Here is a 24,173-nt window from a genome sequence, read left to right on the forward strand (position 1 = left end):
AAACAGGAAGGAATCTCCTGTGGCTGCAGAGTGAGCACAGGAGAACCTAGGAGGTGAGGACAAAGATTTACTGAAAAGTGAGACTGTACCAGGCCTTATGGGCCATTGTTCAGGCATTCTCGCTTTAATTTGAGTAAGGAGGAGAGCCACTGGCGTATTTGGAGCAGAGGTAAAAATGGTCTGATGTATATTTTAACAAGATCACTGAGAATAAACCATAGAAGATGAAGGGCAGAAGCAGAGAGACTACTTAAGAGAGCTACTACAGCAACACAAGAAATAACAGTCTGGGAAGAGGGGAAATAGGCAGTGCTGAGCAGAGGTCAGATTCTGGATGTATTCTGAAGGGACAGCCACATGGAATTAGAGGTGGTGTGTGAAAGAAAGAAAGGAGTCAGGGTTAATGTCAAGACTGACCGAACCTGGGAGAAATAGTGTATGAAGCAGAATGTTGCACTGACACAACAAACGCCCAGAACTAGAACAGTGCAGGTGGACAGTCCCAAAGCAGAGGCAATGGAAAAGCTCTGGAGCTTCTCAGAACACGAATATGAAGTTGAAGGCCAGACACTGCACTGAAAGGAACCTGAAGGACAAGCAAAAGATAAAAACAAAAAGACTGACAGGGTACAAAGTGAGGGTACAAAGAAATTATATAACAAGAATTGGTAGTGAAATGCAACAGTAACCTTGTAAAAAAATTTCCTTAACAAAGCTTGACAGCCTGAGAACAGAAGATGCAAACAGAAGAAATTACAGGCAAAGCAGAACAATGGAAAATTAAGAGGGGGAGAGATGCTGAAAATGGTAGTGAATGCATTTCTTCATAAGGCTGACTATGAGAACCAATCTGAATAGGAAAACAGGACAGACTGGGAACCTCGGCCTGAAGGACTGGATGAGTCCTGAGACAAGAGCAAGTTCACTGTTCACTCAAAATAAAGACAGAGGAAAACATAAAAAGAACTGGTGGTTAGGGCAGAAAAGTGAATACAACCTCCTGAGATGCTGAGCATGGAACAGAGACCATCCGAGTGAGGACAATGAGTTTCTGAAGTGAGAGAGAACTCTGTAAACGGTGAAGTCCTAAAGAGCGCACATAAAGGGAGGGGAGGGAAACACGAGCTGGGTATAAAAGAACTCATAAAATGGAAAAGAAGAAATAAAATGGCTGATGGGGCAAGTGAGAGAAGGCAGCACCAAAGAACTGCAGCAGAGTTTAGAGCCAAGGAAAGGCCTGGTCCTCAGTCAGTCGGCAGGGGGGTGGCCCCCAGCAAACACCACGCACCCCACATTCAACATTCAGGTGCCCGTACTCGAGAAGATACATTCATTTCCTAGAACAGACAGACCAGTGAGCACTCCCCCCTCCCTAATGCTTTTCCTTGGTTTACGTTTCAATTCTTTCACCATATGTAAATACCCAGTTTATAAAGAGATTCTGTGATTAGTATTACATTCCCAAAACTGTATCAGTGAAAATACGTACTTGTTAGGCTTTGGAAGTGCCCATCAAGACTGATACAAAAGGTCTACAGGTCTACTCCACTTGTCAGAGGCCTTAAATTCTCCTCCTTTTGTATAACCAAGAGGGTGTATTCGAAGGCAGGATTTCTCAACTTCAAAACTGACATTTTGGGTGGATAATCTTTGTTTGGGGGGGCTGTCCTGTGCCCTGCGCATTGTAGTATGTTTGGCAGCATCCCTGGCCTGTTCCCACTAGATGACAGTAGTCCCTCCCAGTCAGGACAATCAGAACTGTTTCCAGACACTGCCACATGTCCCCAGGGGGCAAATCACCCCTGGCTGAAAACCACTGCTCTAAGGATAACAACGCTTGGGAGAGGGGCACACAAAAGATATGATTATCATTTTCATGTAACTAAACATTCAAACATGTAGAATAGAACTGGCGAGCAAACCAGGAGTACAAGTGAGAAAGGAAGACAGGCGTATAAGGATTCCTACCAGAAAAGTTTTCCAGCCTGTGCTTCTCCTCCCCGGATGTAATGGATTATTTCTTTGGTGAAATTCCATTCTTCTTCTAACAGATTCTTTAAACTATGAGATGCCTGAGGTAATTGCTGTAGCATTTGGATCCAGCTTCTCATGTAATCAAAATATACCTTAAAATACAAAAATGTAAAAGTAGATATTTGAGAATAGAATTCAACAACCCACAATGTTCATCTCTGTTAACAGGAAAGCTATAAATCAGAAGGGCGAGTGGAAGAGGGACCACTGAGGCGTGAAGCTCTGAGAGAAGCGAGATTCTGCATCGCTGCTAACTGACGTCTAAAATAGCATTTTTCTTTAATTGTATAACTCAACTCCTCAGCAATTTAACACAGTATTCACAATTGCTGCAAGTTACTAAGAAAATAACTACAATATTTGCACTGTATAGAAAAGTACGATCAAGTTAAAAAAATCAAAATAGCATACAGAAATTTTCATTATTAATATATTGTGAATAACATTCCTTTAAGAGGTTGGGACCTTTATTTCTTTAATTACTTATTTTAACTTTAGATGGTATCTTACGTGTTAAAAGGAGGAAATGAGCACACTTCTCCCCACTATACCTTCCCAACATCCAGATTTTCGTGATATAATTTTTCAAGGTTTATGACATATAGATTATGATCTATAACCAAAATACCCAATCTTTCTAAGGTGGGGTTTATGCCCACCACAAGTCCTCTACAACAGCTTTCCCAGTCCTAAATTCTTGACTTATCTGTCGCTTAGCAGGGTTTTACTATCAAGGAGATTTTCTCAAGACAGGTTTACAATTGTTATATTATGAAACATCACTGTTTGTGGATTCTTTTACTGAAAGGATAACTTGACTGGGTATAAAATACTTAAGTTACACATTCTCTCCCTCAGAACCTTGAAGACATTACTCTACTGCCTTCTAACACAGTGTGTCCTGTTAGCATAAAGAAAACTGATGCCACTAATCGCCACTCTCCTGGCTCCCTGAAGGTGGCTTCCTTGCCCTGCTTAGATGTTTACAGGACCCTTTCTCTAGTCTTGGATTTCAATTATTTCACCAGGCTACATCTTAGGGTTCACTGAAATGAATATTTTCTGAGACCCAACAATAACTTTCAGTAGGCAAAAATCTGGGGTCTTTAAGAAAACTGCCAATTATCTTTGGATAATTCTGGGTCCTCCTCCATCCAGGCTGTGCAGCATGAATCTCCAGTCCTGGGTCCACTATGAATACAGCTGTGTGTGTGGAACCTGCAACTTGTGGGTCTATGACCATCTCATCCAAATGAAACAAGTCTTTTGTACAGCGGGCCCAGGACCTCCCTTTCCATTCCTGGAATGCTCCTTCACCTCCTTGGCTTCCCTGAAACCTGGCTGTCCTGAGAGCTGCACTTCTCCCTGACAGCCCTCTCAAGGGACAACTATCTTACAGTATATCTCAAGGGTTGCAAACAGTCGGCATCCTCGTGCACCCCACTGCTACTTTCAAACCATCACTCTTACACAGTCTTACTTAAAAACAAAACAAAAGAAATACCCTACCCCTTTAAGACTGATGTCATCAGATAGACCATCGATGATGCCCCCTCTGCACACCATCATCTACTGATTTTCAACTACCCGTCAGTTGTCAGACTCCAGCCTGTGACTCAGTCTTCTCTCCATCCCAGGCTCAGCCACCAGCTGTGTGACTTAACATCAGGTGCATGACGCCCTGACACCATTTCAGTTCCGTTCCCCCATGGCCTCCAGTTCCAACCACCTTTTCTCCTCTCTGACAAGGTTTTGTTTCTGATCCTGCCAATGCCAGAACCGCCCAAAGCCCAATTCAAACACACTGATGTTAAAACCTCCTCTCCTCGCTCCAGTTTGCCCAACTCCCCCCTCTACACTGTTCTCTTCACTTTATCTGGAACTCCAGTCCCCTGGTTCCTCTTCTTCCTCCAACTCACTCCTCTCTTCCCTGGGTCCCTGTCCTCCTTATTCAGCACTCCTGTCCGTACGCGCTCATGTCCCTGCCACCGTCGTACACCTTGCCATTCCTGGAATGCTCACACTGCCTTTTCCCACCTGCCTCTTCTCACCTGCCTGTCAAGACGAGCCCAGCTCCCTTCCCCGTCCGCACAGCCCAGCAGCTGAGGGCCACGAGTCACACGACGGGGGGAGTCGCTCTTCTACACAGTCACACTCACCAACCACACGGCACACATTTCTGGTAATACTTGTACCTCTGCTCAGCTCACTTTCCTTCTCTCTACAACCACAAGTTTGAAACTTCTCCATTTTCCTCAACCTGCCAAAACCCATCCTAACCCACTCTCAGCAGATGATCTCGTCTCTCTTCACAAAAAAACTTTAAGTCATTAGATATAAAAGCTCTCATCGTCATGAAACAAATAACAGAAACCTACATGCTGTTACCTACCATCCTTCCCTTTTTCACAGTAGACAAGCTGTGCTTCCTGCTAAGCCCAGCACTTGTGTTTTGAGACCCATTTCCTCGTGATACCCGAGGAACCTGACACCATCAGTCTTCTCCTTTCTCTTATATATATACACGTATGAGATTTTCTTTCATCTCTTACCCTTAACAAAATCAATGCCAAAGGCTTTCCAATGGTCTCGGGTATCTTCCATTTAAAGAACTCTCACTGGACCTACCATCTTCACTATTCATCTTGCTGCACAAACTGGACAGCCAGCAATCACTCTCGATACCTCCCCCATATCCAATCCAACCCTGAGTCCTGCCAACTTCACTTCCTTCGCTTCTTTCGAATCCTCATGCTTTTTCCTAAATTTATGCTATTCCACTGCAATCCAGGGACTAGCGTGTGCACCACTAGACTAGTCTCTGCCTGGTCTTCTCCCATTGACTCTGGATCCCCCCAGGCTGTTCCTCTAACTGCAGCCACAGTGGTCCCTTCCCAAGGCTTTCCTGGGAAACTTCATTCCAAAGCTGCTTCCCTTATCCTGCATCATCACAGAAACTTTGCATTTGCTCCCTTCTCTGTCAGCAAAGTGTTCCTTTCAATCTCTCTCTCGCTCTTTTTTTTTTTAACTAAAAAGTAAAGTGGCTTTAAAATATTTTTACAAATAATATCCAGAATGAACAAATGTTAATATTTGGTCATAATGGCTTTAGATATTTTTTTGAAGAAATAATACATCACAAAGTTAATTTCTCCTTGGGTTCTTTCTTCACTTCTCTCTTTCCTCCCTCCTCAGAGGTAACAATTATGCATTTAGTATGTCCCCTTCTGGTTTATATGTTTTTTCAAATAATCTGTTATTACACAAATTACAAGATACAGTATTGTTTTATGTAAGCTTTCAAATTATTACTACATAAATTGGATTATAATACACACAGCAACTTTCAGATAAATTCCAATTGTCCCTTCCTGAGAGACTTGCCTCACCGCCACGTGAACTCAGACCTTACTGTGAGAGTCCATAAAGGACCCGTGTCTCTCCTTTGATGTTTTTCACCGTTGTGATGTTATGTCTGTACAATTATTTAACAGTCATTTTCCCCATCGTTCTTAAACTCCAAGAGGGCGTTTATGCTCCTTACCGAGCCTGCAGGACCCGGCACGATGCCTGCCTGGTACACAGCAGACACCCAATAACATCTCTAGAATGGAAAATTGAGTCTTCTCTGCTCCTTTGTCCTTTTTCTTCTATAGGAACACTAACTGTGCAAGTCTGAGCTCTCCCTTGTGTGTCTCCTACAACTCTCCATCTTGTTCATCATTTTCATATTTTCACTCCTTTTAAGTTCTTCTTATGTGATTTCCTTCAATCTGTCTATCACATATTCCTACATCACATACTATGTTTATTGTTTTGGTTGTTTCTAAAGGCCAGGGCCAGGGAAATGAGCTAAGAAAGCTCACAGCTTCCATCTGGTTTTGCTGGCTCAAACCGGTACTCACCAGTTACTTCCTCGGAAGCAACTGCATGCATAAGTTCCTCCGTGTTTCGAGTCAGAAGGATGATGCAGCACAGAGTAAAGACCCCTCAGTCACAGATATCCTGCATCGTAATTTGCTGATCACTGCTTCCCCTCGCCCTTTTAACCCATCTCTCACTCGGCGGTCTTCCCCGGCTTACAGGACAGGATACTGTTTGGCAGTATGTCCTCTATGGGGACATGCCCTGCTGCCTACTGACCGTTCACACCCCAAGAGACCACAGCTCTCACTCGCCGTGGACGGGCCCTCCGCATCTAAAGGAGGGCAGGTGGAGCAGCAAACAAGGTGACCGCCTCTCCGAAGGCCACTCCTCCCTTCCTGACAAAAACACTGACTTTGTTTGGGCTCCACCAGTTTGCAAACTATGCCCCTGCACTAATCCATCTAGCACACTTCGGGGCACAATTTTAAAACTATCGATAATTTCTAGTTCTTCATCTGTGAAATTATGGAGATGAACTAAGGCACATGATGCCTCACACAGAAAATTGGCAGCAGAGTCAAAACTAAATCCTAAGCATTTCTAGCTCTAACCAGCTGAGAATTTCGGTACTTCCCTTAACTGAGCCTTCTGACATCTCACAGGCACACCAAGGGCTGGAGGTGGATGACCTGGAAGGCACAGCCTAATTCTCACCCTTCCTGCCTAATCTCACCCTTCCTGCCTCAGCGATTACGTGGTGAAAGGTGTGGCGTGCGCCTGTAGAGCCATCTAAGACAGTTTGGAAAGCAAAGCACATTTTGTCTTTTTAAACTTCTGGTTTAACCATCCACAGAGAGAAAAATTAATTTCCTTGCTGTTTTTTACCATTAACTCTTCAACGATAAAGACTTTTCTGACATAAGCAATATATACAGTATTTCAAAATGTAGCTACATTTTACACATTCTGGTCTTTTATGTATTCTCCCAAACGATTAGGAAATCATTTCAGACTCAAAATTATTTCTCGTAAGATGCCAAATATAAGTCCCTCCCCAGCCACACTCTTCTTTCTCTCCTTCTACTACAGAGGCTGAAAAGCTAAATCTTTGCATTCCCAGCCTCCATTACAGTGAAGGGGCCACACAAAGGTCTGGTCAGTAGGATGCAGGGGACATCTGTTGGGTGGGGCTTCCAGGAGAGCTTTCGCTGTTCTGGACTTAGCTGGCAAGGAGACTTTTCCCCTCTGCCTTTCTCTTTAGAAAGTGAGGGTGGTGTCTGGAGGTGCTGCAGCCATCCTGAGGCAGGACACAGTGAGATGTCAAGCAAGGGTGAAAGCATTCCAAAAACAATATGCCTACAAGCTTTGCTGTTTTCTGTATTATTTCATCAACCTGCCACATTAATCGTCTGTGCATATACCCTAATGACTCTAACATGGATTTACTATGTACTAACACTCTACCAAACCTTACAGAAGACAAAAGCACTTCATTCACAGCCCCTGGCTTGTGCAGCCTTCAGCCTAATTAGGGAAACCTGAGGACAGAGAGGTGGTACATCGCTAAGTATTAAATAGTGTGGTTATGATTAGAACCCTGTAAGAGTTCAGAGAAGGTATAGATAGATGCACATGAAAGGTGAAAAGTGTCAGACAAAACTTGAAAGTAAATCTTCAGTGGGCAGATAAGGAGGAGAGAAGACATCGTGAGCAGGAAGGAATAACCGGGGCAGAAGTACAGAGGCTAGAAGAGCACAGGGAAGCACGGCGCGTGTGAGAAGACACACAAGTCAGACATCTCTCCCCACTGTCCTGACCATCAGCATTTTGTGCAGATCCTCCTCGAAGGCGTCGATGTTGCAGTCGGTCTCCTCCAGGTGGTCCAGGACCTCGTGCAGCATGAACTGGTAGTACTGCTTCATCAGAAGGCCACCCTTCAGCACCTCCTTACACTCTCTCACCAGCTGCAAGACAACAGGCACAAGTTCGACCATTTCACACACTCTGACCAGATTATTTGTCGGTTTTCACACATTTTCCACGTAAATCCTCAAAAAGCTCGGGAAAGAGAAACTTGCCTCTGAAAACCCTAAAATATTTTCCAGTTTCTTTGTCAGTTCATTTCACATAAATATCTCAGTGATCTCAACTGAATAATTAAAACAAAACAAATCAGTGAAAACAAAAGTATTTAACAGTACAGCATGAATACACAAAGAAAAACATACAGGCAGAAAACTGATTTGCTAAAATACGTTGTTCTACAAGTAAATTTTTATAGAAAATAAATTCTACAGAAAAAGATCTATTTTTCTACTAGTTTACATTACAAGACAAGGGATACAAGAGAAAAACTTCCTCATGCGACTGGTCATTTTTAAGCAAAAACATAATAAAGATTCAAATATACTTACATACCACAGAGCCTGGTGGCCTTTGTAATAATTTAGCAAAGTTTACCTACCATCATTTGTGGCTTTTACCATCAAAAAACTCAATCACAAAAACAAACAAACCTAAGATTAATCTGATAAAATTAAATGGAAGTCAAGGGGGGAGAAATGAAAGAAAACAAAAGGATGAGTGAAACCGCCACGTGTAGGCCCAGGAGGTACTGTGAGAAGGGAGGGAAGGTGCAATGAGAGGACCTTTACTGTCCTTCTACCAATAACACGCTGGTCACACGCCCTCGAATTCTAACCAGCAGGGACTGTGAGACAAGATCACAGTTGCACTAGTTTTAAGATACATTATCAAGACACGAAAGGATCCACGGTGCTGCTACAGGGAAAGTAAACTGGTACAAACTTTCTAGAATCTAAAAATGTATGACTCACTAGTTAATTTTTACGTTTTATACTCAAGCAATAATCAGAGATGCAGACTAAAACTTACATACAAATATATTTATCACAATATTATTCAAAACAACAATGGGGATTAAATAAGTTATGATGCACTTATATGGTAGAACACTAATGCAGCCACTTAAAATCTTATTTCTGAAAAAAATTTAAGGATGAAAACACATATTCTTTTCTTTTTTATTTTAAATTATATGTGCAGAAAGTATGTACATACAGAAAAATAAATGGATAGAAATACACCAAAATGTTACAGTGCTTATCTCTGAATGGCAGAATAATAGGATAACTTTCATTTTTATCTATCATTTTCCGTACTTTTCAAATTTTCTAAAATAAACATGGACTGCTTTTACAACAAGATCCCCTTCAAAATGTTTTTAAAATAATTACCCACAGTAAGAGAGTAACGGCTAGAGTTAAATCCATTAAAAAGTGTTAACATAAATTTCTGTTAAAGATGTCACTTAGGTGCTTACAACTCAATCTGAATGCATTAAAGCCAAAATTTCTATTTTATTTTTACTCTAGTAATGCTATCTTAATCTAAGTATTGGTTTTTTACTTTGCAAAATGTTTTAACATAAATTACTGTTTAATCCTCACAACAGCCCCTTTAGTAAAATGTAAACTCCCCCTTGTTTCAGCAGCTTATGTTCCTGAAGTATGTATTTGTTTTGTGGGGAGGAGAGGTAAGCATTTTACCAAAACTTCCTAAATAACCGCTACAACATGTAGGACAAGTGAAAAGTGTGGCCCAAGTGGACAGAAGGAAAGTAACTAGAACCAAGATGGTGAGAAGGGAGTAGTGCGCCAGTGGACGCAGAGCTCGGGCTGTGCTCGATAAGAACTGAAGCGACGACGGTGAGGTGCAGGACTCCACCTCCAGTTCCATCAGTCGCCCGGCTCCACACCTAACTTAACCAACAGCGTCAAGTCCTCTTTCGTACTTCTCGCACCGCCCGTCCTTCAACTTGCACTCATCCCCTCTGCCCATCCTGCCATTCAGAGCCAAGGAGCTCCTGGCCCTTCAAACTCCAAGGGGACGGACAAGCACAGTCCACACAAAACACAGTAACTGTTTTTCATCAAAATTTGAAATGGTTATTTTAGATAGTGAATGTCAATACGGTAATATCATAAGGCATAAATATAAACGCTCTTCAGCACACACTGTGGTAGATACAACTGCTTCTAGCCATTTCTCTGTTACCCTTGGAGTAGCAAACTCACTAGAAAATCCCACTCCAAATTGATAATAATTAAGAAAGCAGAAGCTGTCATTGTGGCTTAAACCATACGGGTGCCTAAGCCAGCAAAATGGCCAAACAAATCCCACCCCTGCATACTGCAGGCATCTACCTGCTTACGTAACAACAACAACAAGAATTTAAGAATTTAAACTATCTCTTATGAGTGAATTTTAAGTTTCCAGTCCCCAAAGACTGATGCTAATAGGATATGGAGGGTCATATCAGCACCACACTTTCATAACCTTTTCGAATGAGGAAGTGGAAGATAGAGAGGTGGAATCATCATCTCATCTTTGAAGAATGCATGGAGAAAAGAACAATTAGGGGGAAAATCCTAAAAATAAAAATGCTGAGCCTGTAGGAAAATGTCATAAATGCTCAATATTTTTAAACAGTCTTTGAAACAAACCTGCTTAATACTCAAGAGAGATGGTTCTCCAGCAGGTCTCTGTTCCAACCTTAACTTGAGACATTCGTGTATGACATTCAGAAGGACTCGACAGAGGACCAGGAAGGCAGGTTCGAATGAGGGTAAATCCATGGACTTCAGCTCATCCCACGAGACAGCGCTGCATTTCTGCTCCGAGGAAGGCGGCGTCCTGGACAGCTGCACGTAATCAGAACCCCACATGGGATCCGGAAATTCAGAAAACTGTAATACAAATTCAACAGAGCTGAAAAGAGCATCCAGGAGAACTTGCTACAGTTGTAGTTATAAACTAGGACTCTCTACAGTTTGCTGACAAACCTATAAAAATCGTAATTTTACAGGAAAAATAATCTTTAGAATAATTCACCATTTTCAACGAAGACCTAAAAAGCTCTAAAAGTATTAGAAAACCGTAACAAGAACTAAAATGAAATTGTAATATCTTTATCAAAAAAGTATAGTAGGAAAAGAACCAAGTTCACCTTTTTCATCATACATTTTGTTTATCATACCTAAAATAATCGGAGCATTTAGTTTTAAGGCTATACACAGTATTATCCACAACTATCTCTAGACTGACAAAACCAGAGAATTATTAAATTTGAGAAAAGATTACAAAACCAGGTAGCCAAACATAAAAACTAGTGGGTTTAACTTTTTGTCCACTTGTTCTCCTGACCTATACCAAAGGAGGCTGAAACAGAAAAATTCGTAAAATTAACCTGGCTGGTCCCACTCAAATATATGTTATTTGATGTTTTCTAGGAATCCTACTGTTGCTCACCCATTCATACAGTCGTCCCCATCAAACTCCTATGCTTTTCCTCATAAAACAGAAGATTTGGAGATTTCTCAGTGTTCTTAAACCTCTGGCAACATCATCCTGACCAATCATTCAAAGGTCTTGCCTTCTCCTTCTATTGAGAAAATTGAAGCCATCCAAAATCTCAACTTTTCTTCAATTTAAAACATCACCAATTTAGTTATTGTGCCTCCAAATGTCAGTCATATCTGTGCTCCCTGACATTTAGTGAACACTTAACTGGTCTCCCCGACTCACATTCTTTTATGTTCAACACATATTTTGGCATTTAAATTAATACATACTTTAGTTTCCCATAACAGGCAAGAATTTCTAAAATAGCTGCATAATTTGAAAAATGATTACTTGTGATAAATGTGGTCAGGGTTAAGACATGTCTGTTTAAAAGCTTTAGGCAGTATAAATGCTTGTTTCTTCTGGTGTGGAGAATGACATCAGATAAAATATTTATTTAGAGCTCTACAAAATTCAGCAAGCTTTCTAGGATAAAATTCTAAAGAATTCTTTCGGCATTCTCTGTAGTTCCAGCCTGTTGACCCATCTGCTTCAGGCTAACTGGGAAGGGACAATCCCTCCTTCTCAACAACTGCAAGACAACACCGCCTGGAGAAGCAGCAGCCTGGCAGGCCTACACAGCTGCTGAGGAAACACATTCCTGCTGGTGTTGCCTGGGGCGTCAAGCCCCATCCAGACAAAGAGGAACAGACATTAAAAAACTCCTGAGCGTGGAAGAGGGGATGGCAGTTTTAACCAGGGACACCAACGTGAAGAATCAGAAAAGCTGACAGTGACTGAATGTAGGACACAGGAGAGAACAACAAAAATACTCTAATGCAAGATCTCATTAAAGTCCTCTGGAAAAAAAAAAAAGACCAAGATTTCTGAAATAAATTCCATAAAGGGAGTGAAAATAGAATGAATGCTGTCAAAGTCTGAATCAATAATTTAGAAATTAACTGCAGAAATGATCACTATAACCCAGAGCAAAAGAAAAAGGAATAGAAATTTTGAGTGAAAAGTAAGAGAAATGGAGGACAGATCTAGGAGCTATAACGTAAGAATAATAGGAGTTCCAGAAAGAACAAAAGGAAGAGGTGGAGGAGGGCTTTCTGCACAGTCAAGATATCACTAATATGTACAGAAGAAGGGAAAAAAACTCTTTGAACAGGGAAGAACCCAAAGTACAATTCATTTACCTTCTCTAAAAAACTACCTGAGGAAGAACAGGAGAGTCTGGTCAAATGAAAATTGGATCAGAATAAAGATCTCCAGGTAGAAAAAGAAAAATGCCCAAGGAAATGAGAAGCCATGAATCTCGAAGAACGTATACAGGCAGATATAACTCCATGATGATCACTTGGTTAAGGACTATAATTCAAGTTTTAGTAAGGAATACTGGAAACTGAAAAAAATAAAACAGCATACTGTGAGGAAAAACCTGGATCTTAAATGCCCAATTATTTAAATAAAACACAGGGAGAGAGGAAAGGGGTAATAAGGTGCAAGAATGGCCTATTTGTTATTCTTTCATTCCAGTGAGAAATATAGTATTAAATGTAGTATAAAATCCCTGAACAATCCAATCAAACTGAAAAGACTCGATAATGTAGGGACATTAATAAAAACTCAATGTAATTACAATCATAATCGCAATGGCATTTTGTGTGGGTTAATAAATTCATTAAATAAAGTTCAGGTGTAAGAAAGTAATGTACAAAAATAAAAACAGCCCAGAAACTTTTGAAAAGAAAGACTGTATGGGAAGAACTGCCCTACACAATGCCAAATCTTACTAATAAACCTACTGTATTTAAAACAGAAAAGTTCTGGCACAGTAATAAACAGAGCAACAGAACAGAGAAACATATCCAATTACCTATGACAATTCAGAATATAAAAAAGGCAGTTCAAGAAGTTGAAAAATAACAGATAATCCAATGAGTATTTTAGGGAATTAAATAAAGAATAGCTACATCCTTCCCTTACCCTACACACTTATGCCTCACATTATTTTTTTTAATTAATTAATTTATTTTTTTTGGCTGCGTTGGGTCTTCGTTGCTGCGCGTGGGCTTTCTCTAGTTGTGGCGGGTGGGGGGCTACTCTTCGTTGCGGTGTGCAGGCTTCTCATTGTGGTGGCTTCTCTTGTTGCGAAGCATGGGCTCTAAGCATGTGGGCTTCAGTAGTTATGGCACGTGGGCTCAGCAGTTGTAGCTTGCGGGCTCTAGAGCACAGGCTCAGTTGTTGTGGCGCATGGGCTTAGTTACTCCGCGGCATGTGGGATCTTCCCGGACCAGGACTCGAACCCGCGTCTCCTGCATCGGCAGGCAGATTCTTAACCACTGTGCCACCAGGGAATCCCAACCTCACATTATTAAAATTAATCATTTTTTTAATTATATGGCTATTTTAGAAATTTTTGCCTGTTATGAGCAACTAAACTACAGTCATCCCTCAACATCCATGGGGGATTAGTTTCAGGACCCCCTGCTGATACCAAAACCCCTTATATAAAATGGCACAGTATAGCCGGCCCTCATTATCTGTGGGGTCGCATCCACGGATTTCAATTTGATCTGTGGTTGACTGAATCCACAAATGAGGAGCCAGTGGATATGGAGGGTCGACTCTAAGTATTAATGTAAATACAAAACTATATGTTGAACCTATACATTTTGTCCTTCTAGGACAAAGCTATACATTTTGTCCTTCTAGGACAAAGCTCCACACCCAGAAGAAACTGCTGGGGTGAAATCCAACTGACCAGTAAAGGACAACAGAGGGAAAGGAAAGGGAAGGGCCAGAAAAAGGGGGAGAGGAACACAGCCAGGAGACCTCAAAAAATAAGAGATGTATTACTTATCAATTCAGAAGAGAGAGCTTAAAGCATAAACCTAAATGCTTTCCTAACTCTCTCTTTTCTTAAAGTTCATAAAAACAAATATCATGTTTAAAAATGAACAAGAAAAAAGGATTGTGTTAGAATCCAATACATGGTTATTTTAAGGAAATAACCGTGAGAGAGAATAAGCGAGAGAATTGAGAGAGAATAAGGAGCTGAATAACCCTACAGACAATGAACGCTTGCCAGAGACATGCCCACTAAGCAGGTGATACAGGGACCTGATTCTCAAAGTATGCTAAAAGACATCTTAAAAATCTCAGAAAATATAAAAGAACGACACAAATTTGAATTAGAAATACTCACAAACCAAGTGAAAGAACTCAGAAAATAATTCTTCAAAAATTGTACATCATTTCAAAAATAAAAAGCTAGATGGAACACAAGAGCAAATAAAAAGAGATAATGCCTTCATAGAAATACGAGGGAGAAAATTTTACTTAAAAAAAGGAAAAGATTTGAAATGAAGTGAAAGAGAAGATAGGCAAAGTAGATCCAGAATACATACAGTAGTGGTTCCCAGAGAAGAAAACCAAACCAATGAAACAGAAAAAACTAAAACATGAAGACATTCACTTGAATCAAAAAAAATAAAAACAAAACAAAACCCTGAAACTATACGTTGAAAGGACATCATGTATTCAAAAATATCAATGTGGAAAAACCAGCACCAAGTAAAACTAGTGGAATTTCAAGAAAGACAATCTTTTAGGTATCCAGCTTATAAGTAAATTAATTAAATAAATAAACCAAGGTTCTTTTAAGTGGAAACAGAAAAACTATATTGTCATCAGACTTTGCAATCTCAATGCTTCATGGCAAAAGACAATGAATAACATATACTAAATTTATTCGGGGAAAAAAATATAAGCCAAATATATTATGGCCAGCCAAACAGACTTTCAGGTATATATGTTGCAACTGTTAGGAAAATCCAAGAACTCATGAAACATAGTTTTCATGAGCCCTTACTGAGGAATCTGCTAGGGAACTAGTGTCACCCCACCACAGTGACTCAAGGGACTCTGATATGAGATCTAAAAAGGAGCCTTAAAACAAAAGACCAAAACTATGTATCCAAATCTAAATCTCTACCTATCCACCCACCCACCCATCCACCACCCACCCACCCACCACCACCCACCCACCCTCCACCACCCACCCTCCACCACCCACCCACCCTCCACCACCCACCACCCACCCACCCTCCACCATCCACCCACCCATCCACCATCCACCCACCCTCCACCACCCACCCACCCTCCACCACCCACCACCCACCCACCCTCCACCACCCACCACCCACCCACCCTCCACCATCCACCCACCCATCCACCATCCACCCACCCTCCACCATCCACCCACCCCCCACCATCCACCCACCCACACACTACTGCAGAACTAAGACTAGGTTAAGTGATAACTGTAAGGGAGAAAGTACTGTCAATAATGGTTACATGACCTAACAAGGTAGATATACCACAATTATCAAAATCTGGGGAGGAAGTGGAGGGCATATGAAATGTCGTAGCATTTCACTGGAAATAAAAGAAAATTACTTCAAATGAGAACCTGGGTTAAAAAAAGAAAAGGATAATTATAATATACCTCACAGTTGGGAACCAACAAATAACAACCAAAAAATGGGGGGGTGGGAGAGAGACTAAGTGCATTACATAAAGACAATGAAACAATGATAACCTTAAGGGGTAAAAATAAGCCTGTCATATATTAAAAATAAATAAGGAAAGAAGATTGCATACACAAGCTTTATATTAAAAACATGTTAGAATAAAACAATTTTTTTAAAGCTTAACTATCCGTACCAGAGAAACCAGGCTTCTTTAAAAATATATTATTCCGCGCTTCCCTGGTGGCACAGTGGTTGAGAGTCTGCCTGCCTTATTTTAGGGGTTGTGCAACCATTGTGCAGCAATGGTTGCACAACTCTGAATATAGTGTAAAAACTTCTGAACCGAACACTAAAAATCATGAATTTCATGGTATGTGAATTGTCTCATAAAGCTGTTATTTCAAATATGCAACAACAAAAAAGAAGAGGATCTAACTGTATGTCTAATTAGTGGCATAACCATGAGAAGAATCATTCAAGTGTCTTTAAAACACTGTAATTCGGGCTTCCCTGGTGGCGCAGTGGTTGAGAGTCCGCCTGCCGATGCAGGGGACACGGGTTCGTGCCCCGGTCCGGGAAGATCCCACGCGCCGCGGAGCAGCTGGGCCCGTGAGCCATGGCCGCTGAGCCTGCACGTCCGGAGCCTGTGCTCTGCAACGGGAGAGGCCACAGCAGTGAGAGGCCCGTGTACCGCAAAAAACAAAAACAAAAACAAAAACACTGTAATTTGATGTTATATCCCTAAAGGGTTGTACCACCTTAAGGATGGGGAAAGAAATCTTAAACTGTTTTCCAGTAACCACATTGTTGATGGTATTATTCTGAGATTACTGTGAGTGTACTTTGGAATGTGTATGACACTCGAATGCTATCATTCCTGGTAATTTTCAGTGTAAAAGAAAAGTCAGAAGAGATTAAGTAAAAATCTGAAATCCTGAATTTGAATTGTCACTATCAGTATTCACTTATTATATATATTGTGTGTGTGTTCTTCTGACTACTGAAGAGAACTAAAACAAGGACCATTTCAGTTAGAATGAGCAATGCTGGTGCCCAGACTGTAGTCCTGAAATACTATTTCCCAGTAAAAGGAATGAGGGTTCCTTGAAGATACACCAGATTCCCAACCTGGAGTAAATGTACAATACAAGCCTAAAACAGCTTGTTATATCAGATATCAAAGACTATTCACTAGGGTCGTGAAATAAGGACTTAAGCCAACTTGAATATGTTCCCATTGGCCAAAGATGGGACAATGTGAATATCAGTTACCATAATTACTTCAATGGATTACAATAATGAAGTCAGTGAATTGAAACATATAAAATATGTTTCAATTCATGAGTTCAAATATTAATTAAAAAAACATTAGTTGGTCACCAATAAATCAACTCATTACTTTGAAAAATGATAAATAAAAGGGAAAGAATCAAGCATATTTATCCTGCCATTTCTGTTCAGTTATTTCACTGGGTTACCAACTAACGGATGAGGACAGCTTCTCTTTAAAGCAATATCTAATTAATAAAGCTACTAGTAAAGAAGAAGAAATGAGAGAATTAGAATATCATCACTTTTCAATCTTTAATGAATTAAGAGATCTAGGCAATGATCATCAACCACTACTGTCTCAAATAGACAGTCAGACATTACATGTGTCCTAATGAAGTAGTGTTAACCAATTAACAAGTCAATCAAGATCCTGACTCTGATTAGGCCACTAGATCACACAGTTAATTCACAGAGAACACAGAGAAGAAAGAAACATTGGAAAAGATCACTTGGAGGTACAATCATCAAAATTCAGGCTGGGGGAGACTCTACAGAACAAAGGACCCAACTTCTTCAATAAATATCAACATATGGCAAAAAAGGGAGGGGGACCTACATATTTAAAAAGACTTAAAAAATATAATGAACAATTACCATGTGTAGACATTACTCGCAAACTGATTCAAGCTGTAAAATATTTTTTAAAAAAACCATCACAGTTATGTACAACAGAAATATGAACATGAGCTTAAAAGCTGATGGTATCAGGAAGTTTCTGCTATTTCTTGAGGTGTGATAATGGTATTGTGGTGCATTTATAAAACATGCCCTCGTCTTTCAGAGAAATACATTGAAATATTTAAGGATAAAATATGATGATACCTGAGATTTTCCTCAAAGTGATAGAGGAAGGTGCCACATGGTAGTAGGTACCGGCCATGAATTAATAACCACGATGCTGGAGTACAGATCTGAGGAGGTTCATAGTACTATTGTTTGTTTGGCATATGTTTAATATTTTCCGTAACAAAATTGTTTTAACTATGTAAAAAGAATAAGCAAAATATATAGGAGAAATTTTTTATAATCTTGGAGTACACATAAAATAAGGTGACCATAAAACAGTATGACTACATAAAAAGTTTTTAAATCCTTTCCAGTGAAAAGCATCGTTAAGTTAAAAGACAGTTTGGAAGAAAATATTTACAGCCATAATAGAAAAATGAATCATATACATGAAACATAAATAGTTCCAACAGATCAATAATTTAAAAACACAGAAAATGAACAAAACAAATGAAAGAAAATTCAAAGAAATGTCAGCGGGTAATAAACATGACAACCACCTCAATGTCACTAAAAATGAGGGAAGTTAAAGATAAAAATGAAATTATAGATTTCCCTGATTATGGCTCTGCAAAAATGAGGGAAAATGGGGTTTCTCCTACACTGTGGGGGAAAGCATACATTAGTACTACAACCTTTTTGGGGAGCAATCTGGCACTATCTAGGAAAGATTTAAATGTGCATACCCTATAACCTAACAATTCCACTTTAACTAACCATTCTTACAAGAAGAACAGACTATGTTCATAAAGGGGTATGTACAAGAATATTTGTGGTTTTATTTTTTATAACCATATAAGTGTCCATTCAGAGTGAAATGGTTATAATCATGGGGGAAATGCAAATCAAAACCACAATGACATATCAGCTCACACCTGTTAAAATGGTTATGATCAAAAAAACAAGAAATAACAAGTGTTAAAGAGGATACAGAGAAAAAGGAACCCTTGTGCACTCTTGGTAGGAATGTAAACTGGTACTGCCACTATGGAAAATAGTATGGCAGTTCCTTAAAAAATTAAAAAATAGAATTACCATATGATCTAGCAATCTCACTCTTGGTTATTTATCTGAAGGAAATGAAAACACTAACGCGAAAAGGTATGTGCACCCCCATGTTCACTGCAGCGCTATTTACAACAGCCAAGACACGGAAGCAACCTAAGCGTCCAATGAGGAATGAATGGATAAAGAAAATGTGGTACGTAAACACACACACACGAATATTATTCAGCCACAAAAAAGAAGGAAATCTTGCCATCTGTGACAACATGGATGGACCTGAAGGGCGTCATGCTAAGTGAAATAAGTCAGAAAGAGAAAGATAAATACTGTATGATCTCACTTATATATGAAATAAAAAATAAACAAAAAATGAACTCATAGATACAGAAAACAGATTGATGGTTGCCAGAGGCAGAAGGTAGAATAAAAAAAAAGAGTGAAATAGTTAAATAAGTGATGTTAACACTCATGTAATGGAATAGCATGTAGTTCTCAAATGGAATTGAGGTAGAGTGACACACACCAACATAGACAGATCCAAAGCAGAGAACATATGGGGGGAGGGGGGTACCCACCGGTCATGGAATAAATATAGCATTATCATATGGGGGGTTTTTGGAAAAAAAATTACCTGCATTATACACCAAAGATATACATAAGCACAAAAAGGTTTAGAAGATATAAACCAAATGATTACTCTGAGCAGAGGTACAGGATAAACAGCAACTTTGTTTCCTTATATACTTCAAGAAATGAGTAAAACAAAAGAAAGCAAATTGTTTTATAAAATGAAGGATGAGATCAAAACAGTCTTTACGTTACCCTTCAAAAGTTAGTTTCTATACTGGGGGTCATGTCACCTACAGGGCCTGGTGGGGCTGTAAATGAGTGCGCAAGGGCGGGTGACGGGAAGAGAGTAAGACACCACGGGCACTGTGCAAAGCTGGAGCGAGCACACCAGGTGCTACCACGTGGGGATGGGGTCCACTGTGAACAGACCTCCCAGTATCTCAAGGAAAACAAAAATCAGGATTTTCATGTGAAATCTTCTATTTTTTTAAATGCTAGCTACTAAGTCAAAAAATATTTAAAGCACTGTGTGGGACAAAATATAACTTGGGGAGGCAGTATACCGTAATGATGAAGAGCAGGCTTTACAGCAAGTTCTGGTTTCACATCCTGGCCCTGCCGCTTACTGGATGTGCGACCTTGACCAAGCTACCTGACCAACCCCACTCCATATATGAGTATTCAACACCAGCTACTAGTCTTGTTGCTGTCGTCTTGGGATCCAGTTCCCCACGGCAAGCTGAAGAGTTCTGCTCTACCTTTCATCTTTTTACATCAAGTTTGATTCAGCTGGCTCACTGCAGTCAAAAATAATACAGTACAACTTCCTATTTTGCCTCACGTAAGTATGCTTCCTTTAAGAAAACAAAAAACCTATAGGCAAATGAGGAAGCATGTGCCTGTTATCTTGCCACTTATTCAATTAAAAAGTTCATGTATGTTGGTGGGAATGTAAACTGGTACAGCTACCATGGAAAACAGTACGGAGGTTTCTCAAAAAACTAAAAATAGAACCACCATATGACCCAGTGATATATATTGTATATATATACAATATATCTGAAACAAAAACAAAAACACTAATTTGAAAGATACATGCACCCCAATGTTCACAGCAGCACTATTTACAATTGCCAAGATATGGAAGCAACCTAAGCGTCCATCAACAGGTGAATGGATAAAAAAGATGTGGTGTATACATATATATACAATGGAATACTATCCAGCCACCAAAAAAGTGAAATTTGGCCATTTGCAGCAACATGGATGGACTTGGAAGGTACTATGCTAAGTGAAATAAGTCAGACAGAGAAAGACAAATACTGTATGATATCACTTATATAAGAAATCTAAAAAATACAACAAATAGTGAATATAACAAAAAAGCAGACTCGCAGATATAGAGAACAAACTATGTAGTGGCTACCGGTGGGGAGAATGGAGGGGGTAAGGACAACATGGGGGAAGGGGATTAAGAGATATAAACTACTATGTATAAAATAAATAAGCTACAAGGATATATTGTACAACACAGGGAATATAGTCAATATTTTATAATAACTATAAATGGAGTATAACCTTTAAAATTGTGAATCACTATACTGTACATGTGTAACAAATAATATTATACATCAGCTATACTTCAATAAAAAATAATTCCCTCTACATACTGTAAAAAATAAATAATAAAAGTGAGTTAGGGCCGCTTTTTAAAAAAAGTTTATGTAACTTTACTAATGAAATCAGACAGGTGATGATTGAAGCAAATGAAAATTAACGATGACAACTGTATTAATGCACAATGACCTTGAAGAGGGGGTAAGGCAGTACTGTAGCCTACTTCAGGTGTTTCCAATGGGCTGACTCTCAACTGCACTGGTGCTGGTCTGGATTCATATAAAGCACCCTGGAGGTTAAAAATGTCAGTACTTACGTCCTACCTTGAGAGATTCTGACCTGCCCTATATCCAAGAAAGGCAAAGGTATGTGTATTTTTAAAAGCTCCCTGAGTAATTCCCTGAGTAATTCTCATTCCAAACCTGCAGCCAGGTTTGGGAAACCATTCGCGTAAAGTCTGGTATCCCCAAACACTGGGCTTGAATCCCTGCAACAATCTATAGCTTCTGTGATTTGGGGCAAGTTATCTACTCTCCTTATCTGTAAAATATCGAAAAAACAAACAATGCCACTTCATTTGGTTGTTGTATCTAGCACATGGTAAGACAATAAATGATAGTTGTTATTATCTATCTATCTATCTATCTATATACCTCTCCTAGTTTCTACATGCTTTACCAATTCTGAACATAAGACAACCTCTTCAAGGTTTCTTGTGCTTATGGGAAAAAACAGCATAATTATTGTTAGATCCAAAGACAAACAATATTTCATTGGCTGTTAAACTTATAATAATTACATGATCATTCTTAATTCAAAAAAAGTATTTAATAAAGTAAGCAAAAATCTTCCTAGAATTTGGAGTAATATGCATGGTAATATGTAGTCAAAGTCAGACAGTTAAGTTTTTTGGATATTACATAAAATATAATTTTTCATTTTATCTTTCCCTTCCTCTAAAGATATATAAATTTCATGAGGTAAAGCAAAAAGGGAGGAGCATAAAATAACCATATCACAATCTATGGCTCAGATATTTTATGGGTATTTAACATTTTAAATGCACAAAACCCAAAGAACTAACAACACAAAAAGTGACCTTTATAGTATATAAATTTTAAATGATCAACTAGGACACCCGGAGACCCCAGGACAGAATGTAGACTGAGATAAATGAACCTAACTATGTTACAAACTCATGTTATAACCTCACTGAAGAGGGTGAAGGAAAAGGTGCCGGCCTAACTAACTGTGGGAACCTGTGTTCTGTCTACATACTCTAAGGCTAAAGACAAAAAGAACTGTACTTAACAATTCAACACCGTACTCTAGTTGGTAAATTTAGTCCTCACAGGGGTACTGGTTAGCAATTCTGAAACTACTTTACATGTCAATTAGGGTTGCACAAATATATAAATACACTGTGGGAATGGGAGCCAGGTTTCTCAGTGCAAGAGAAGTAAGTCACAATCAAGGCTAGGATGAAACCTGTGGTGCCGGATTAGCACCAGAGACCTCAGTATGAACTCACGTTTATTTTTAACAGATAGGTAGAAAGACAGATATAGAAGTAACTACAGGTCTGTATGTATACATGGGTTAGAAGACATACCTGTATTTTCTAACTCTATCACTGAGAAGGCCTAGAAGCAACTGACACCCCAAGGGTAATGAACACATTCCGTGCCCAGATCTCCATTCCCCAAAACGATTCTCCAATAAAAGGAACCAGAACTCCTTAGAGAAACGGCCGATTTCAGGATTGGAACAGGGAAAATACAAGATGATGCCAAAAAGTACGAAACTGCTCAAAAAGCAAAACCACACACACACACACACACACACACACACACACACGATGGGAGCATATCACAAGGATACAGAATTCACCTGAAAGAGCTCCAATGGCTAAAGCAGGAACAATCTGAGCAACAACAAAAAATAGCATTGGACTATAACCCAAAATAAAAAATAGACATCTATGAGTCCATACCGAGATAAATAAACGACTGAATAAAAAAATGGGAAAGAAGAGGCAAATCTTCTTTACAGAAGAATTCCAAGTAATACATGCAGATACTCCCCACTCCCGGGGGTGGAGATTAATCCCCGTCTCCTTGAATATGACTCACTTCTGAAGAACAGAGCGTGGACAGGAAAAACTAGTCACTTGTGGAAGAACCCGGCAGACACCACGTTAACCAAGTGATCAAGGTTAACATCAGCAGTGATGCTATAAAGCCATGAGGGCGCTTTAACGCTGTGATTCTCATAACCAAGGCCAGGATTCCAGTCTGATCATGAGAAAACATCAGACAAATCCAAATTCAGGAACATTCTACAAGCCATCCAGGTCATGAAAAATAAGGAGAAACAGAAACTATCACAGATCAGAGGAGACTAGGAAGACAGGTCGATCCTGGAACAGAAAAGGGACATGAGTAGAAAAACAGAAACCCAAATAACATTTATAGTTTAGTTAACAGTATTTTGTACCAATGTTAGTATATTAATTTTGACAAACATATCAGAGTCGAGTAAGATGTCAATATTAGAGGAAGCTGGATGAAGGGCATATGAAAACACTGTACTATCTTTGCAAGTTCCCTAAAAAATCTAAAATTATTCATGATTACAAGTGTACTAAAAAAAAAAGAATGCAATTGCATGGAGGTAGTTTTGGCATGAAGGATAAATCTTTTATATATGTTTACGTGGTTTCTTGTTTTAATCTTTAACCTAAAATTGAACTGTAAATAACATAACTAAACCCACAGCTACAGTAACTGTTGGGAAGGACACCTAGGAACTACTGGACTGAGATGATTCTTACTAATTTTTAAGGAAGGTTGGGAAAGGTACTCTACAAGTAGTATCTGATGGAGAAGGAGTAGAAATCGGAGGCAAGAAAATCTCTATCATAGAGGGACACCAGCACATACTATTATGAAATGGCTATCAGACACATTCATTCCTAAGACCTGAGATCAACCATGCTTAGATTAGAGGAATGTATATTATAGCCGAGTGGGAGAAATAAGTAGGAACAACAAGATC

The 24,173-nt window shown here is 39.5% G+C and overlaps 1 protein-coding gene across 3 annotated transcripts in view; it reads right to left on the reverse strand.

Annotated features, from left to right (window-relative positions):
- MAP3K4 (mitogen-activated protein kinase kinase kinase 4) overlaps nt 1-24,173 on the reverse strand; it is a 110,496-nt gene that overhangs the window by 33,100 nt on the left and 53,223 nt on the right. For all 3 annotated transcript variants that reach the window (XM_060029666.1, XM_060029665.1, XM_060029667.1), the window contains 3 exons: nt 10,428-10,670; nt 7,719-7,865; nt 1,969-2,126 (listed from right to left, as the gene is read on the reverse strand). In XM_060029666.1, coding sequence (XP_059885649.1) covers nt 1,969-2,126; nt 7,719-7,865; nt 10,428-10,670 — 548 coding nt within the window. The remainder of the gene's footprint in view (nt 1-1,968; nt 2,127-7,718; nt 7,866-10,427; nt 10,671-24,173) is intronic.

The sequence above is a fragment of the Delphinus delphis genome, chromosome 14 (genome assembly GCF_949987515.2).
Source record: "Delphinus delphis chromosome 14, mDelDel1.2, whole genome shotgun sequence".
Classification (NCBI taxonomy): domain Eukaryota; kingdom Metazoa; phylum Chordata; class Mammalia; order Artiodactyla; family Delphinidae; genus Delphinus; species Delphinus delphis.